Source organism: Daucus carota, chromosome 7 (assembly GCF_001625215.2).
Source record: "Daucus carota subsp. sativus chromosome 7, DH1 v3.0, whole genome shotgun sequence".
Lineage (NCBI taxonomy): Eukaryota > Viridiplantae > Streptophyta > Magnoliopsida > Apiales > Apiaceae > Daucus > Daucus carota.
Genome location: NC_030387.2, coordinates 26,387,997 through 26,406,218, shown reverse-complemented (window position 1 = coordinate 26,406,218; position 18,222 = coordinate 26,387,997). Strand labels below are relative to the sequence as shown.

The 18,222-nt window shown below is 35.9% G+C and overlaps 4 protein-coding genes and 2 pseudogenes across 4 annotated transcripts; 3 read left to right on the top strand and 3 right to left on the bottom strand.

Annotated features, from left to right (window-relative positions):
• Positions 1-493: 493 nt before the first annotated feature.
• Positions 494-1,532, bottom strand: LOC108195790 (protein NUCLEAR FUSION DEFECTIVE 4-like; annotated as a pseudogene).
• A 71-nt stretch (positions 1,533-1,603) lies between these two features.
• On the top strand, positions 1,604-3,114 carry LOC108194808 (protein NUCLEAR FUSION DEFECTIVE 4-like; annotated as a pseudogene).
• Positions 3,115-5,051: 1,937 nt separating this feature from the next.
• LOC108195130 (expansin-like B1) lies at positions 5,052-7,027 on the top strand. Its single transcript, XM_017362081.2, has 5 exons — positions 5,052-5,332; positions 5,448-5,554; positions 5,842-6,023; positions 6,395-6,527; positions 6,613-7,027. The coding sequence occupies exons 1-5, from the start codon at positions 5,101-5,103 to the stop codon at positions 6,817-6,819; spliced, it is 861 nt and encodes a 286-aa protein (XP_017217570.1). The 5' UTR covers positions 5,052-5,100; the 3' UTR covers positions 6,820-7,027.
• Positions 7,028-8,855: 1,828 nt separating this feature from the next.
• LOC108193834 (transcription factor MAMYB) lies at positions 8,856-13,256 on the bottom strand. Its single transcript, XM_017360664.2, has 2 exons — positions 12,219-13,256; positions 8,856-9,365 (listed from the first exon to the last, which is right to left on the bottom strand). Exon 1 carries the CDS (start codon positions 13,222-13,224, stop codon positions 12,271-12,273), a length of 954 nt encoding a protein of 317 aa, XP_017216153.1. The 5' UTR covers positions 13,225-13,256; the 3' UTR covers positions 8,856-9,365; positions 12,219-12,270.
• On the top strand, positions 8,939-10,661 carry LOC108195513 (expansin-like B1). The gene is made up of 5 exons (XM_017362479.2): positions 8,939-9,138; positions 9,216-9,322; positions 9,433-9,611; positions 9,789-9,921; positions 10,276-10,661. Exons 1-5 carry the CDS (start codon positions 8,994-8,996, stop codon positions 10,480-10,482), a joined length of 771 nt encoding a protein of 256 aa, XP_017217968.1. The 5' UTR covers positions 8,939-8,993; the 3' UTR covers positions 10,483-10,661.
• Positions 13,257-13,556: 300 nt separating the features above from the next.
• LOC108193200 (vacuolar protein sorting-associated protein 55 homolog) lies at positions 13,557-17,931 on the bottom strand. Its single transcript, XM_017359758.2, has 5 exons — positions 17,736-17,931; positions 16,732-16,863; positions 16,589-16,628; positions 14,161-14,245; positions 13,557-14,061 (listed from the first exon to the last, which is right to left on the bottom strand). The coding sequence occupies exons 2-5, from the start codon at positions 16,828-16,830 to the stop codon at positions 13,866-13,868; spliced, it is 420 nt and encodes a 139-aa protein (XP_017215247.1). The 5' UTR covers positions 16,831-16,863; positions 17,736-17,931; the 3' UTR covers positions 13,557-13,865.
• Between the last annotated feature and the right edge of the window lie 291 nt (positions 17,932-18,222).

The window sequence follows — 18,222 nt, the reverse complement described above, 5'->3', positions numbered from 1 at the left end:
TAACCTCATCCTATTATAAACAAATCTAGAGTTTTTTATTTACGAAAACACCCTTGCCTAAGCTAATCTGGGACCAGGGACTTGGCTAGCCTCACCCTGGTTTCGTCACAGGTTCACAGGCACAACAATTTTGAGAAGTTGATAATAGAAAGAAGGTAGTTGTGTTGGGGAAAGCATGATGAGGAGATGCTTTTGATCTATTTGGAAAGACTAGATGCAGCTTTTGTTAGTTGGGAGTTCTACGAATTAACAGCTCTGAGTTCACTCCATTCATTCCTAATGAATGGATATAATATATTAATATCTACATACAAAATGCACATAATCAAGATTAGCAGCTGAACATAGAAACCACACAAAGAGTACTTCCTTATGTTGTTTCTGGAAACCACACAAAGCTTGTGTTTGGGATTGATTTTATACCACACAAAGAGTACTTATATTGTTTCCGGAAACCACACAAAGCTTGTGTTTGGGATTGATTTTAATTTCTTTATATTGTTTCTGTAAACAGATAAATGAAAAAATATAACCAGAAATCCACCTTCTTGAGCATCAGCTTTGGTCCAATATCCTCTTCTGCTGAATCATGACTGATTTCTCCCCCTTTTTCACTTCACCAATTTCCAAATTTGAAGGTGGTTCGTTAACATTTTCATCTCTCAAAACGCTACTCACCTTGTGCTGCCTGATCCAACACTTGTGCTGCACGTTTTCTCTGATTTTCTCCACCAGAGGAACCAGAAGCGGGCACACGGCAACTAAAAGTACGATACCAATCAGTATAAACAACTGAGATGATCTACTAGATAATGTCGAAACGCCTAGACTTAGTGATCACAGCATAAGTCCCGGTAACTATGGTTATCAAAAACATTACAATAAATCCTGATGATAATTTTTTGCTGCAAGAATAGGGCGATCCGCCACTAGGACTACGAGGGTCATCAACATTTGATGATCTAGCCACTAAAGGCGCCACGATTATGCACACTAGAAAAGGCAAAACAGAATTTACCAAAAGATATCCTCTTCCTATCCGCAGACGAAGAATTAGCGTACACGACATCTGTAACATCTGCATAAATCTTTGCACTTAGGCCTTGATAGCTAGTGAATAATCCCAAAGCAAGTTGCATATCCAGAGGAAAGCTCTGATTAATAAGAACATAGCACACGGTATTAATCCAGCATATGCTATTCCCTGCTACAACAGTTAATAAAAAGACAAGCCAATAAGGTGTCGAGCTCTGATCATGCAAGTTAGTAAGAAATATTGCACGCCATAACCAATCATCCCGATTACGAAACCGATCAGGAGTAGAAGCCATAATGGAAGATGAGCTGCAGCGACGCCAGAGAACCATGCAAGGATTTTCCGCGTCAGAAGCAAAGGCTAAGTTATTGAGCTCAACTTGTGAAATGTTGAGAAAGCGCTTGAGCTGTGAAGAGTAGGCTGGAAAGTTCGTGCTGGTGCCACTTACAGATTGGAGCCATATAGTAGCTACTAAACTAAGCCATTGTGCAGACATTATCAGAGGCAGAGTATATATTCTCATTACGTAAAAGAAATTACGTCAAAATATATACTCTGCTTCTCGTTATGTCTGCACAATGGCTTAGTTTAGTAGCTACTATATGGCTTCAATCTCTAAGTGGCACCAGCACGAACTTTTCAGCCTACTCTTCGCAGCTCAAGCGCCTTAATATTTCACAAGTTGAGCTCAATAACTTAGCCTTTGCTTCTGACTCGGGGAAAATCCTTGCATGGTTCTCTGGCGTCGCTGCAGCTCATCTTCCAGTATGGCTAGTACTCCTGATCGGTTCTTTAATCGGAATGATTGGTTATGGCTTGCAATATTTCTTTCTAACTAACTTGCATGATCAAACCTCAACACCATACTGGCTTGTCTTCTTATTAACTGTTGTAGCAGGGAATAGCATTTGCTGTATTAACACTGTGTGCTATGTTCTTACTATTTAAAGTTTTCCTCTGGATATGCAAATTGCTTTGGGATTATCCACTAGCTATCAAGGCCTCAATGCAAAGATTTACGCAGATGTTATTGATGTCTTGTACGCTAATTCTTCGTCTGTTGATAAAGCAAAAGAGATCTTTTGGTAAATTCTGTTTTGCCTTTTCTAGTGTGTATAATCGTGGCGCCTTTAGTGGCTAGATCATCAAATGTTGATGATCCGCGTAGTCCTAGTGGCGGATCACCATATTCCTGCAGCAGAAAATTATCTTCAGGATTTATTGTAATGTTTTTAATAACCAGTCACCGGTACTTATGCTGTGATCAGTAGTAGTCTAGGGGTTTCAACATTATCTAGTAGATCATCTCAGATGTTTATACTGATTGGTATCGTACTTTTAGTTGTCGTGTGCCCGCTCCTGGTTCCTCTGGTGGAGAAAATCAGAGGTTCCTCTGGTGGAGAAAATCAGAGAAAGCGTGCAGCACAAGTGCTGGATCAGGCAGCGCAAGGTGTGTGTAGCGTTTTGACAGATGAAAATGTTACGTCCAGGACCAAAGTTGATGCTCAAGAATTTGGAAAATGCTGAAGTGAAAAAAGGGGGAGAAATCAGTCATGATGCAGCAGAAGAGGAGATTGGACCAAAGTTGAAGCTCAAGAAGTTGGATTTCTGGTTATATTTTTTAGTTTATTTGTTTGGTGCAACTCTCGGGCTAGTTTTCTGAACAATCTGGGACAAGTGGTGGAGTCCCGAGGTCACTCCAGGACTTCTACTTTGGTCTCTCTCGTCTTCGTTTAGCTTCTTTGGCCGTCTCCTCCTGTCTCCACTCGACTACTTTCTCACCAGGTTCGCGTATTTTTCATGTCGTGTATTAGCCCAAAATCTAATAGCAATACCAGCAAAATGTGACTTATCAAGACAATAATTCACTTTTCTCATCACTCAAGTCCTTAACAAATTTTACCATGAATTTCAGGACGCTCATTTAGGCAAACTATTGGACTTGCTTAAAGTTATACTAATACATCACATGCTAGCTATTTCCAGTTTTCTACGACAGCAGTTAATAAGAAACAGTACCATGTTGAATTCGGGGAATGCCAGTTAAATGTTTACACCTTAACTAGTCATTCGATTAAGAGCCCGTCTAGCTGATCTAATGACTTATGTTAACATGATTTATGAGTTAACGTGACTTATTTTATAAGCTGCGAGTTTGAAATTCTGTTTGGGTAATTTTGACTTATTAATGACTTAAAGTCTATTAAAAATATAATAATAAAAATAAAATTAATCTCTGGGTAACTTATGACTTGGAGTAATTTTTATCAAAAAAATTTCAAAAAAATTAAATCACCGAAAAAAGTACCTCAAAATAACTCTCTGGCCTTTAAGTCAGTTTCTGGAGTATTTTTACTTTAAGCTGATTTCTGACTTATTACACAAACAGACATTTTTCAGCTTAAAGTTGAAAACTCCCGGCTCAATATAAGGGATTTTCCGGTGTCACAAGCGGTGGCCGAAAAGAAATCAAAATCAACTGATGATATTATTCTCAAATTCCTTCATCGATCAGGATTTTAATTTATATTTTTTTCGTTACTACAAAATAAAACCTGTGATCAGTAGTCCGGAGTAACTAAGTACTCTTTGTATGGTTTCTCTGTTCACCTACTAATCTTGATTATGTGCATATTATATCTACATATAAATATACATTCATTAGGAATGAATGAACTGAACTCGGAGGTACTTGCGTTGGGGAAAGCATGATGAGGAGATGTGTTTGATCTATTTGGAAAGAGTAGATGCAGCTTTTGTTACTTGGGAGTTCTACGAATTAACCTCTGAGTTCACTTCATTAATTCATTCGTAATGAACGTATATTTATATGTACATATATTATGCACATAATCCAAGATTAGCAGATGAACAGAGAAACCACACAAAGAGTACTTGCAACACACTTTTGATGTCGTCGGATATGCTGTTTTAACTACTCAGTACTGATCATGGTTTTTATTTTTAGTAATGAATTAAATATAAATTAGAATAAAGATTAATTGAGTAATTCATCCTGATCGATGAAGGAGTTTGAGGATAATTTCATCATGTTGTCAATGAAATGAAATAATATGCATTCATGACGATTCTAGGAAAAACAAAGACAGTTTTTATTTAATTAGTTGATTAATATATTTTTATTTACTACAAAGATATATTTTCGACAAAACAATAGTACAAATTGGTGTGATCATCAAGTATGGAATATCCTATATGGTGTGACAGTAACCTTAAAATGGTGGAATCACATTGCCTAACCTTGTATGGTGTTGAATTTGTAGAGAGTTACTTGAGTGGTATAGAACCAAATTTATATGAACCGGTTCTTATCCACCATTTGGAACATGGAAACAAGTTGCTGTTGTGCATGTCAAGACCAGACACAAGTTGCAGACACACACGCTACGCGGTATATAAATGCCTTGAGCTATGTCACTGTTACCATGGTCCATGTTTTACCATTAGGCCAAAACCAAATTGCCAAAACAAAGTTTTCTCTCAAGTGTTGTTACATATGCATCTTTCAACAAGAAGAACAATCTCAATATGACTAACCCTTGTGGCCTTGTAAGATTTTGATTCCTAGTATGGTGCAAAGCAGCCTAACTTGAGACACGACCCTTGATCTACCCTGTCTCGGACTTTCTTACATTATTGTATGAATTAGAACACTGGAAGTCTGTATTTGACCAGTATCGCAAATCATCAAGCTATAAACATACTATTTCAGTCTGTCCATGAATAAATTGAACACTGGTAAAAGTAGTTATAGAAAAACTTTGTATCTGGTAAAAAAATCCTATTAGTCAGCAGATTATACCTAATTTTTCAATGTAAAATTCTGTTTAGACAGCTTTTCACATGAACATATCCTGATATGCACCTAGGACCGAAAATTAACAATATACAGCAGAGTTTCAACATCTGGTTTTTCATCATTTCGTGGCAAGTCTAATAAGGATGCCTGGAAACAATTATAACAGAATTCAACTAATTTGAAAGTCAAATTTGCATTTCTTTTACAAAAAAAGAATTGCTGAATATTTCAGTATAAATAGAATATGAAGCACACCAACTTCATGCACAACCAACTTCCTACTTTGCTTATCTTGCCTCTTCTGTCATTTTATTCCATCCACAAATCATCAATGGCTCCTTCTTTTCGATGCGTTTTAGTTCTTTTTGTAAGCATCCTTTCTGCTTTAAATGTCGCGACTGCTGCAACATGCAGCGACTGTTTCATTCATTCTCGTGCAGCTTATTACCCGAATTCTGATGAAAAAGGAACAGAAAGTAAGATTCTGAACTATGAACACATGTCATGTATACAAACGCGTGCATTAAACAAGTACACGTATTAAGAATAATTGCTTGATATACTAAACATATTTTTATTAATCAATACTAGGTGGGGCGTGTGGGTATGGCACATTTGGAGCAACCATTAACGGCGGGGATGTATCAGCTGCATCTGATCTCTACCGAGATGGTGTAGGTTGTGGTGCTTGCTATCAGGTGATTACACACATGCATATAATCATATTCATTTATGTTGAATACGTAAATGATAAAATTGAAATAAGTGAAAGTCCTAATACCTCGAGGTTTTTAGAAAACTGGTTACTTAACAATTTGTTTTAACTTTCTTAAATTACCTGGACACATCTCACCAAAGATCTTGTACCCAAGACCTCTCCTAAACGACCTCTGTTATCATACCATGTCAGATGACCAACTATCCGCACTCAAGTTTTTAAATCAGTTTATGATTAATTTTCTTAACGTCGCTCCTTTGCTATTAGGTGAGGTGTTCCGACAGCACGTATTGCTCAGAAAAAGGAGTAAATGTGGTTATAACTGACCAAGGATCTGGCCCCAGCACGGATTTTATTCTGAGCAGGCGAGCCTTTGGACGGATGGCTCAGACTACTGATGCAGCTGCCTCTTTACTAAACCTTGGTGTAGTTGATATTGAATACAGAAGGTACACTGTTAATTTATAGATCATATACGTAGTTTTTGCACACAGAATTTGAAGTATTGCAATTGCACAACTAGTTAAAGTTTCAATAATTTGAGTGCTTACTAGTTGGAGTAACGGTCCTTGGCATACAATTGCCAGGGATGTGTTAAATAGCATACTAATTTCTGGCCGTTGGATGAATATCCAGCGGCCAGGATTATAACAAATTGTAATCATGCAGAGGAACAGTATGTTATTTAACAGATCCCTAACAATCGTATGCCAGGGACCATATCTTACTAGTTGTATGATTCTAATGTTGTTAAACAGATGATTAGCACTCTGTAACACAATATAAATCTCTGCTCTACTTAATTTCATTTCTTAAACAGGGTGTCATGCAGCTATCCATCCAAAAACATAACAGTCAAGATTGATGAGAACAGCAACTATCCTCACTACTTGGCATTTTCTTTATGGTATCAACAAGGAAACAGTGATATTACTGCTGTGCAGTTATGCGAGGTAGAACATCATTTCGTGACTCTGTAATTTAAACTTTAACTTTTTAATTCTCTTTATACTCTAATCACCATGTTCCATGTTTCAGACAAAGAATCTTAGCTGCAAGCTTCTGAGTCGTAGTTATGGAGCAGTATGGACGACAACTTCAGCCCCTAGCGGATCATTGTCTCTGAGGATGCTGTTTAGTAATGATGTTACTGGAGACGAGACTTGGGTTGTTCCAGTTAACAACATTCCAGAAAACTGGAAGGCTGGAGATACTTATGACACTGGTGTGCAAGTGAACAATTAATTAGTTACACAAACATCAAGATACATCTGTAGAACTGATATTAGAATAATTGAGATTCATTTGAATTCTTTAGTTCCAAGGATTGGATTTGTTAGGTGTACTACTATATTCCAAGTTCAGAAAAACCAACATTTTTCTGTTGAATAATTACAATCAAATATTAACCATTAATATACGAGACAGAGATACAGCTTTCACATGGCTCTCACATCTGGATCATTTATATATCTTTGTACATCTGGATTTGTATATTATATACGAGACACAACTTTCACATGTTATAAATATAAACCATTAAAATGAATTATTTCTGAAATTTCTATTTATATCCTGTGAAATCTGTTATAAATATTAATTAAGCTAATAATAGTGTATTCTCCCTCTCATATAAATAGGGATAGACTTGTGTAACTGATAATATATTATATGCGATGGGTTATAAAATAAAAGATGGGTTTGATTCTGCAAATTTTTATTTTGTCGAAAATCACATGATGGGCTTACACTGTGTTATGCATGCTCCCCCGTCCCCCTCAATTGTTTACATTAGGAGACTGGGCTTGACACGCATTTTAATACTCTCATAAAATATAATTTGACAAATTATTTTGAACTTTTTTTCGTCTGAATAAAAATTTAGTATCTAAACATTTATACAAAAAAGAAAATTTTCAAAAAAAATTATGAACATTTATACAAAAAAGAAAATTTTCAAAAAAAATTATGAAACTATGTTTTATATGCGCCTTAAAATGGTTGCCAAACAATGCAAAAATAAAGTGTAAAGAAATAAGAGGGAGAGAAGAGTAATAGACTTGGACACTGATTTGTTGCTGAAAGTGGGGAAACCAGATGAGTATGAAGTACTTGAGACTCTTCTAATTGTCAAAATAATTATTTGCATATCTACAAATGGTAACTTACTGGTTAATTCATAACTGTGTGATATATAAGCACAAATTCATAGTCATTTATAGTAGGGGTATGAGTGCTTTTGAATGGGTTTTCAAATGCCAAAAGAGTGTGATAGATACTACTGGTTCCAATGGCCACAGATATCGCCAGAACTGAGGATTTTCTGTGCTTCTAAGCACCAGTTTCGCAAATGATAAAGCTAAAGAAGATAATCTGATACTACCTTCGGTAACTAAAAATTTAATTATTACAGACAAACGTTTATCACCTAGTCCAGCGAGCACAACTGGAGTCTAGCTTGCCTCAAGCCGATTCAGGACAAACAATTTCTCGACATCACATTTCAAAAACTAGCTAATCTAACAATTTGTCTGCACTTGTTTAGAAGGGTTCTTAAATCTACAAAGCAGTGTACTGTATTGTATTGAATGATACGAGACTTACTGTGATTGCACGCATACTATGATAGAACTATAAGAAACAAGACTTGTGCTGTGATAATTGAACAAGTGGGAACTAGGATCACTACCATATGCAGCTTACCATACTACCATATATAACAAATATAAAATTGTTAGTGGCAAACCAACTAATTACTGTTTCACTTCTCTTTTTCTTCAAGCAAAACCTCTACTATTCTAATCACATTTGCTTAGCTTATCATAATAATATGTATCAAATACAATATACTCACTTATAACTTTGATCCCACATATATTAAAATTTCTGCTACTCAAAAATTATTCAAGATTTCAAGTTTTTTACTCTTCCGATTTATTTTTAATGTTATGTGATTCCGTCTGTAAGAAAGGATTAACATGCAATATATATACAACTTCCTACTACACTACTGAGATATAATGATGAAACTTTGAGAGCTTATCAGACAAGGCACCGGCAAATGATTCTTCAAGTACAATAAGATATGCAATAAAGTGTTTCCTTAATCTTTTTAATTAGATGGTCCTTGGAAAAAAGTATCGTAATCTAATGTTAACTTGCAGTGTAATTTCAGGCCTGTAAATTTTCTTAAAATTTAATATGTTGATAACTATTTTCAAAAGAGAACTCTTTTAAAGAGTGCAGGGAAAATGATGTCAAAAAAGAATGGCACAGGAATATTCAAATTCAATATGAAGCTTAAGAAATCATAATAATGAAGGTGGTCAAGCAGCTGGGTTAGTATAAATATTATAGGCTAGTCTACATTAGGCAGCAGATATCAGTAAGCATAATTCATTCCTTTCTGTTATCTTAGAATGGCTCCTTCTCTGCAACTGATACTAATCTTAACACTATCTTCTCATCTTATGGTCTACGAGGGGAATGCTGCAACATGTAGCAACTGTTTCCTGCATTCTCAAGCAGTCTACTACCCTAACTCTGATCAACATGGAACAGCAAGTAAGAATCCTAACCTAATATGTTACCTGCACCAATACCAGTGTAGCACTATGTTCATTTTCTAATTGTGTTTGCAGCTGGAGCGTGTGGGTTTGGTAAATTCGGAGCAAAGATCAATAACGGATATGTATCTGCTGCATCTAGTCTCTTTCGAGGAGGCATTGGTTGTGGTGCTTGCTATCAGGTGACTATCTACACACGTGTTGTCCAAAACTGGATTTTAAGCCCTGACAAAAAAAAAAAAAAACTGGATTTTAAGCCTAAATAGTTTGACATATCCTGCATGCATACTAGGTGAGGTGCACCAATGGTAACTATTGTTCAGACAAAGGAGTGAATGTGGTGATAACTGACCAGGGATCGGGTCCAGGAGAGTTCATTCTGAGCAGGAAAGCATTTGGTAGAATGGGCGAAACAGGACACGATGCTAAAGCCCTATTAGCCCTTGGTGTTGTTGATATTGAATATAAACGGTAATATTTCTTATAACTAAACAAGGAATATAAAGTTGTGCACATCTTTTCCAACTATATATATTCTGCTAATATCCTGGAATAGAATTAGCTTCTAAATGTGACAGATTTCTTTTTTTTTTCAACTTCATATCCTGAAACAAGATCTCCCTTTATCTCTTTTCTGTTTGGGAACAGGATTCCATGCAGCTATCCAAACAAAAATATCATCGTCAAGATTGATGAACACAGTGACTATCCTTATTACTTGGCTTTTATGTTATGGAATCAACAAGGCATGAAGGATATTACTGCAGTCCAGTTATGTGAGGTATGGCCCGCATATCTTTCCGATATTCATATCTTTCAATTGTTATCCATTCGGATGCCTACATTGTACTCTAGGTTCTCAAAAGATCAAAGAAAATCCTATTTTGCAAAACAAAGTCAAGAGCAGGTTGTAAAATGTTTTTTAAGTGTTGTGTGAAACTGGGTGGTTTATGGACCTCATAAAAGTGATGTATGCACCTGATAAACTAAGGCAGTAAGGAACTCTTAACACTTAAAAGCACTTAACAAGCAATTTAGGGAGCTTTTTAGAATGGAGAGGCAGATTTGCAGTGTTATAAGAACATTTCGGGGGGTTTTCATGATGTTGAATATTAAGAGACGAATTCATTGGCAGCCAAAAAGATTTGTGTGCAAGCTATTGAGTCGAAGCTATGGAGCAGTGTGGGCAACTACCTCGCCACCCACCGGGGCCTTGGCGATAAGAATGCTACTCAGTGATGATAGTGGAGACGAAAAATGGGTAGCTGCAGCTAATAACTTGCCGAAACACTGGAAGGCTGGAGGAACATATGACACAGGAGTACAAGTTAATGACCAGTAAAATTTGATTTTATTATATGATTTAGTGGTTTTGGGCTTTTGGTTTGTCAGTTAAATGTGGTGTTTGCACTCCTATTGTTGAAAGATCTACTCTTGTTAAGTTCCTTGTGAATCTGACAAGAAACTGATCACATATCTGTACCTATTTATTGAATTATTTGGAACTTCAAAGGAGTGTTTTATATGTTGTAGCTTTGCCAGAATTCTCATGCGTTGTCAGTTGCACAGAGCCATGGACCTTTATCCAGCTCACTCATTTGCTTTGTTTTTTATTAGCTTCCTACTTTATTCCTTTATGCCAGATTTATGATTCTCTCAAATCAAAGCTCTTGTTATGGGAAAATATCATTCTTCAAATTTTGTATTTGTTCTTCCATTATATATGAGTTATAAGATATTTTGTTTGGACCATGCACGCGTAGCATTTTAAGAACTAAAACAACAGAAGACGTTGCATAACACCACCACAGTATCAGAAACCTTGTAAAGAACACTAGATTCAACACAAGCAACATAATCATCTATATGATGTTTGGTATGTGTCTTATAAGATCTGGCATTCGTTTTTGGGATCACAAAATAATATGGAGGAATGAAATAAAATCGAGCACCATATACATGTAAGTCTTGATAGATTATTGGGATCCAAAAAGTGACCTAGAGATTAAACCATACAAGCCACACACAAACACGGATAAATCATGGAGGCCTACATAAAATAGAAATCTATACATATACTGACATTACAGACCTAGAGATTGCACAATGCTATGAAGATAGATATACAGATCATGAATTACATAACTGTGCAAGTACGTAGAAGAATCACATAAGCAATACTAAACCTCAAATATTAGTGATACCAGACAAATGGATATAGATACACAAATGCTAATATCTGTGCATACCAAAAGTTATAGATCCATGTGATGTTTATCAAAGAATCACATACAAGAAACAGCATGTTTACGCAAAAAAGGATCTAAATTGGAAACTAATTTTGTAAATTTTTCATGGTTTTCATTTTTCACTTTATAATAGGAGCTTATCAAAGTCTTCGTAAATAGTTGGAAACATGATAGAACAGGATTGATGCTTGACTTGACTGATGATACTATATTATATAATGGTATTTTTATTTAGGGTTTCTACAAACAGCAAAGACTAGAGTAGTAGACTGTAAACAGTTTCCGGAAAAATATCAAAAACAAAGATTTCATCTGTGATAAAAATAGATCCACAATAAGAACATAAAACACAATGTTTTAGTGGATGATCTGTGATCAAAATAGATTCACGATGAGATCATATAAAAATAATTTAGTTTGTAATCCGTTATCAAAATAACTTCACACTGAGATACTGATTCGCCAATAACATCAGCAACAAATTAATGCTTATTAGGGGAACAACAGACAAGAAAACACATGACTGTGAAACAGATAAATACTGACCACTGTTCCCTTGCATCAACTAAATGTTGCAATCACCTAACAATCTCAACAAGTAGAAGCTTTATCCAATATACATGTTTTCGTCCTCAAAGCCAATACACAAATATTTTTAATTTTAACAAAACAAGATATATAACTATATAGTCACTTCATTCATATAAGTTTCAACTGAAATAACATGATTTTGTAGATTCCGTACATATGGTATACTAAATCACCTCTTCTCAGACAAATAACAGCCTTCTTCACTATCAAGTATATATGAAAAAAAAACAGAAAATACCTAGCAAATGCTGCAAACATTACAATTCCAAGATTGAAGCATTCTATTCAACTCATTTCTCTGAAGGAGGCGCCTTAGAGCTCCTAAAATCTCTTTTCAGTTCAGCAACCCTACTCATACACGCCGCCTTAGTTTTCCCAGGAACAGCAGCAGTAATCTTCTCCCACCTCATCGCCACATCCTTGGGAAAAGCCTTCAGTGCATTAAGCAAAGCAATGTCCTCCCCACTACTCCAACTCTTCTCTTTCTCATTACTCAATTCCCCATTATTCCCAAGCCTCGCATTCACATTCTCAATCTCATCCTCGACTCTCTTATCAACCGGTTTCCTATTCTTCAAAAACCGATCAAACGAATCCGAATCACTCACTTTCCTCTCCCCTAAAGACTTAGCAGTCTTGATCACACTCTCCACGCAATGCCTCCCATTAAACGCCTCAGAAATAACCTCCCACCTCCCCGGCATTCCCACCGGGTTCTTAACCATCTGTTTCTTCAAAACCTCCAAATCCCCATCAGTCCACTCACTCTCCTCCTTAACCCCAACCACCCCATCACTCAAAGAACTCTCCTTTTTCTTCTCCTCTTTCGGAACAACACTAAAGCTAAAATCTTGATGGGGTTCTTCCTGTTTCTTGATTTTACTTCTCCGATTAGGCTTTCGACTAATTTCCAAAGAATCTGAGCTGGGCACATCAGTTTCAGGTGGGGGAAGGAGAGGGGGGCCAAGGCCTACTCTAATGTCACCAGCAGTGATGGAAGAGGGGGCAAAAGGGCCAACAAAAAACGACAGAGCAAGCCAGAAGAAGATGGATTGAAGGGGTTCAGACTGGAAGTGGAAGAGAGAGAGAAAGAAGAGGAGGAGAGAGATAGGGAGAGAGATGAAAAGGGTGGGGTTTTGGAAGGAGAATAAGGGTTTTTTCGGATTGGTTTCTTCATGGTTTGCAGGGATTGGGCGTGATTGGAAGAGGAGCTTGGGTCTGCTTTCTTCTTCCAAGAACTCCATTTCAGATCTTGTTGGGCATGTATCTGTGTGTAATGTTTTTTATATAGCCCTCTTGTATTTTTCACCTTTCACTCTTTTTACTGCTGTTGTTAGTGCTCGTTTTTCTTTTTTACTGCTTTCATTATTTTCTGGTTTTCGTGACCAAGAAAAACAAATTAATGACTCGAAAATAGGATACAAACACGTTTTGTTTCGATAATGTTGACTATAACCGGTATAGGCAATTTCAGGAGATGAACTAAAATGATAGATAACAGCAATGTCCAATGGTGTGATTCCTAGTTTGTAAACATGGGCTCACAAGATTGTTAAGCTTCTATTAGATCCATGTATAGTTGTATAGATTGCTTGTACATTCTGACTAAATTGTGTTACAACAGATTCGGCTGATCATACAGGAATTTTATGAACAAACATATGTTACAAAAACACTCACAACATGAACAAAGGATTTTTTACAAGCAGTTGGACATGTACAGTTCCTCGCACTTAGAACTTAATCTACCAATTGATCAAACCCGAATTTCCACAAAATCCAGCAGATCAAGTCAATAGGACAGATTGCGATCTCATTGGTGCAGGGGGGGCAAATGTTACACCCTTCAAACATAATTGAAATGGGAAGCCTGGGGTACTGTACATCAGAGCATTCCGTATGTATCACCATCATCATTGGTAGCAACAAAACACAGTATGGCTAGACCAAAAATGAATAGTGATGACAGCTCCATTGCAAGAGCACCCCAACAAATAATGCCAGCATGCTTTAAGATAACTGGAATTGCGACGCTTCCCACAAGTGATGCACCAGTCAGAAACTTTGTAATATCGACCCAGCTGCTCCGTAGGTTTTGAATGGGACAATATAAAGTATCAATGTCGTGATAAGTTTAACATAAATGATATAGTCATAGAAGTGCAGTTATGGGTATATACCTGTTTCCAGATTCAGAGTACAGAGAAGAGGTATCGGACCCCGCAAAGAACAGCAAAGGCATGGGAAGAAACACATACATTAGAGCTGGAAGAAGACAATGCAAAATAGATTTCTTAAGACCCAATTTTATTGTTAAAAAGACAAGAGCAGCAATGCTGAAATAGGATGAACATTAGATGTAGACAAATGTAACAAAAACAAATGAGCGAACACTCCCCAAAAACATCACAATGAAGGAACTGGAGCCTATTAATAAAAGATTCTTGGGTAAGACTATTTCCATATACAAAGATATGTGTAATTACTAAAGCATGAAATAATCAAATACTCGCAAAGGCAGGGTCTCAATCTTCCACGTCCCATTTGCCTCTCTTTTGCCAACTACATAAAATTACAAATTGAAAATTAGGGTTTTGCCATCTGAGTCCATAAAAGAGCTTATCTCTGTAAAGCTCTTATACTTTCTGTATAGCAGGCCTTAATAACCGATGGGGATGATCAGAAGATGATGAATACCTTCGATACCTCAAAAATTATATGTATGATTCATTAGCAGTGCCAGAAATATGGTCTACTCACTCTAGCTTATTCGAAAATTTTAATTTTTTTATACAAAAATTTCAAATAATAGATTGCATAAGTAGGATGATAATGACTAGACTCAAATTACCCAGATTTCTCTACAAGATATTCTATTCTACAGCTATTGGAATGATTTTTTTTTTTGCGTGTGTAGTAAAAAACATCTCTTTCAAATATCATTATAAAGACACAAACTAGTTGTCTAAATTTAGGTCCACAACCTAATCTTTAGCTATGAAAAATTAACAGTTTTACTGAAAGTTAATCAAATACAAACGATAATCGGTATATGTCAAAATCAATTAGAAAATATTGACAATTCTACCATTATAAACTATCTTCTAAACCCACTGCAACCACATATAGAAAAATATATTGACAATTTCACAATTATATATTCCAATAAAGAAGGAGAAGAAGAGGGCAGTCAGTCAGTGCCCTGAGTTCTTTTATGACTGCAGACTATGCCCCTGCCCAGAATGGTTGTTCGCTAATATCACGCTGTGAGAAACTTAAAGACCCAAACTCGTTGAACTTATTGCATCGTAGAGGATAATTGACCAAATTTAGAATAACAACTATCCTTCCAACAAAGTCGTTGCAATATGTAGTTCTAGCCTTTGTTGAGAAATTATTCTTAGTCCCTGTTGACTCCCCTTATGTTTGTGTTAGCATTAGATCCACCATCTTGTTCTTTTATGAGTGCCCTGAGTTTCTAAGTCAGAGTGACCTGAGTTCTTTTATGACTGCAGACTATGCCCCTGCCCAGAATGGTTCTTCGCTAATATTACGCTGTGAGAAACTTAAAGACCCAAACTCATTGAACTTATTGCATCGTAGAGGATAATTGACCAAATTTAGAATAACAACTATTCTTCAAACAAAGTCGTTGTAATATGTAGTTCTAGCCTTTATTGAGTCATTATTTCTTGGTCCCTGTTGACTCCCCCCTATGTTTGTGTTAGCATTAGATTCACCATCTTGTTCTTTTATGAGTGCCCTGAGTTTCTAAGTCACTGCCCTGAGTTCTTTTATGACTGCAGACTATGCCCCTGCCAAGAATAGTTGTTCGCTAATATTTCGCTGTGAGAACTTAGAGACCCAAGCTCATTGAACTTATTGCATCGTAGAGGATAATTGACCAAATTTAGAATAACAATTATCCTTTAAACAAAGTCATGCAATATGTAGTTCTAGCCTTTGTTGAGTAATTATTCTTAGTCCCTGTTGACTCCCCCTATGTTTGTGTTATCATTAGATTCACCATCTTGTTTACAAGGACTCGGCAGTCTCAAGTTACCATCAATTTTTCTTTGATACGTGTACAATGTGAATCAGACTATAATACCAATTCATATTCATCTTTATCCGATAATGAAAGGATTACAATGTTTATATAGCTCTCCTAAACTGGTGACCACATCAAAAACATTGATAAAAGGAAACAAATCTTTGATTATTGACAACTACCTATTACGTATCTACTACTCCTTATATATTATCTGAAACATTTTTAACTAGATAATATAACTTACCCAGACAAAAGAAAAGATAATGCAACTTACCAATTACAAAATATACTTATGTCTAAACAATAATATAATTAACTAATACAATTAATTTATGCTCCGCATCACAAAGTACAATATGTTGAATGTTCATCGTTGTTTTCTAGGCTCTACTGGTAGGAAATATCATAATGAAACTAGAAATGACTAGAAGATTTTCAAAAACCATTCAAGTAAGATTTATGTGCATTGATTTAAAAAAGTAAGCATCATGGCTTCTCCGAATATTTATAAAATTATAACTGACTAGAAAAGCGCAAAAAATATTTTTTATTACCGGTTAGCATAGGCCACCAATTATGGTACAGAGCACATGCCTGAAACAACATATAATGGCATGTCAAAATGTTGAAATAATTAGTGCTTATAACAAAATCATGTTACTATTTATAAGAAATTAATGGGAAGTACTCGACTTACCAGTACTTGCAATACTATCCCACTAGAGACCAAAATAGCCAAGGCGGCAAGTTTACCAGTCTGTAAGCAAGATATTACATAACGCGGTAAATCTCCCATTATAAATTCGCCTCAGCTTGCAAAAGATAGTTTCTGGAAAACATATTAAAACCAGCCAACCAGGTCATGTGTGGAACAGAAGGGAAAACAAATAACAGACAATCTAAATGATTATATATGCAGAAATTTGATTGGCAATCAGCAAAGAATTTATATATTAAGTAACATAGTAACAGCTGCTAACACGGCACCGCACTTTCTAAAGAATTCAAAAGAAAACGGTTTTAATTGGGTAAAGGAAATACAGCCGTTACATTTGACTGAAAAAGCGGAACTTCCAGTCACAATTATAACTGTAAATACTGTTTACAAACATATTGAATTTCGATACAGTCAATTACGTTTTGCGCTAAACCATGGATATTGTAAATTATGTTCTGCACGCTGCTTCGTTCTAGCAAATATTCATTTATCATCTAATTTTCTCAACATTTATGAAAAAACACTGACGACGAAATCAATAGAATGTTTAAAGCCAACTTTTAACGGAACAAATACAACTTCTTTTGGCATACGAACAACAAAGCCGATTCGACCTCCCTGGAATAGTAATAGTTTAAAACGACAGGACGTAATCGCTGTATATGCTTAACAAAAACATAATCACTACAAATTTGTGCACAAGACTCCTCGCCACATCAGCCAACTTTTACTTAGCATATTGTTTGGCTACAAACCAATTAACTATCACACAATTCAATTACACAACTGGATGATAGATCAAGGGAAAGAAAAGTATTTGATTAAACCCCAAACTTTAAGAAAAATTAAATTTGATGAATCAAAACACAAGCAAAATGCGAAATGAGAATATAGCAGACAGATGTAAGCTACATAAAATATTAATGATAAATTCGAAATATAAGTTAGGGCAGCAAAAAAAGCAAGTGAGACGAGATGGGTACCTGCAACAGAGACGATCTGTGATCTGAGGAAGATTAGTATTAGGAGTTAACACTCAATTATTATTATCTTCTTCTTCTTCTTGTTTAACAACAGCTAACCCAACAACAAAAGGACACCGAGACAGCTCTGCCTTTTGCTTCTCAAGTGGGTAAATATTGACCGCTCACCCGACCCGATGCGCACATACGAAATGGAATCTTAAAAAATTGCCTTAATCACAGCATCACACATATATCATTCGACTTGCATTGTAATTTGTACGTAGGACGTAAACAAACTGTTCATGAGCTACTCAAGTTCGGTTCGTCGAATTTGATTCGGTAACAATTGATCCGAGTTCGAGCTCGAGCTATTTGGATGTTTTACCGAGCCAAGATCGAGCTTCAAATTACTCGGTTAGTAAAGTTCGCGAGTCTTATCGAGCCTCTACTGTTTTTTAATTTTTTTGATATAAATGTATTTTTACAAATATATTTAATATTTTTA